The sequence below is a fragment of the Penaeus monodon genome, chromosome 15 (assembly GCF_015228065.2).
Source record: "Penaeus monodon isolate SGIC_2016 chromosome 15, NSTDA_Pmon_1, whole genome shotgun sequence".
Classification (NCBI taxonomy): domain Eukaryota; kingdom Metazoa; phylum Arthropoda; class Malacostraca; order Decapoda; family Penaeidae; genus Penaeus; species Penaeus monodon.
In genome coordinates, this window is record NC_051400.1 from 35,140,726 (window position 1) to 35,140,933 (window position 208).

Below are 208 nucleotides of genomic sequence, written 5' to 3' on the forward strand. Positions count from 1 at the left end.
GTCCACATTAGCATATATTCACCACAACACAACAACAGACGAGCACAGTGCACCCTGCAGCACACTCACCACCTCCAGCTTGTCCAAGGCGCACGTGTAGTTGGAGAGTCGCTCGGTTACAGTGACGGCTGCCAGGTGAAATGTGGTAGGCACGATCTGTAATGAAATAATTAATTTGACCATTTCCTTTGTTGTCAATAGGCTTTAT

The 208-nt window shown here is 47.1% G+C and overlaps 1 protein-coding gene across 1 annotated transcript in view; it reads right to left on the bottom strand.

The window, feature by feature from the left end:
- Positions 1-208, bottom strand: part of LOC119581982 — a 13,496-nt gene that overhangs the window by 6,655 nt on the left and 6,633 nt on the right. The window contains exon 5 of the mRNA XM_037930171.1: positions 70-156. Within this exon, the coding sequence (XP_037786099.1) occupies positions 70-156 (87 nt within the window). The remainder of the gene's footprint in view (positions 1-69; positions 157-208) is intronic.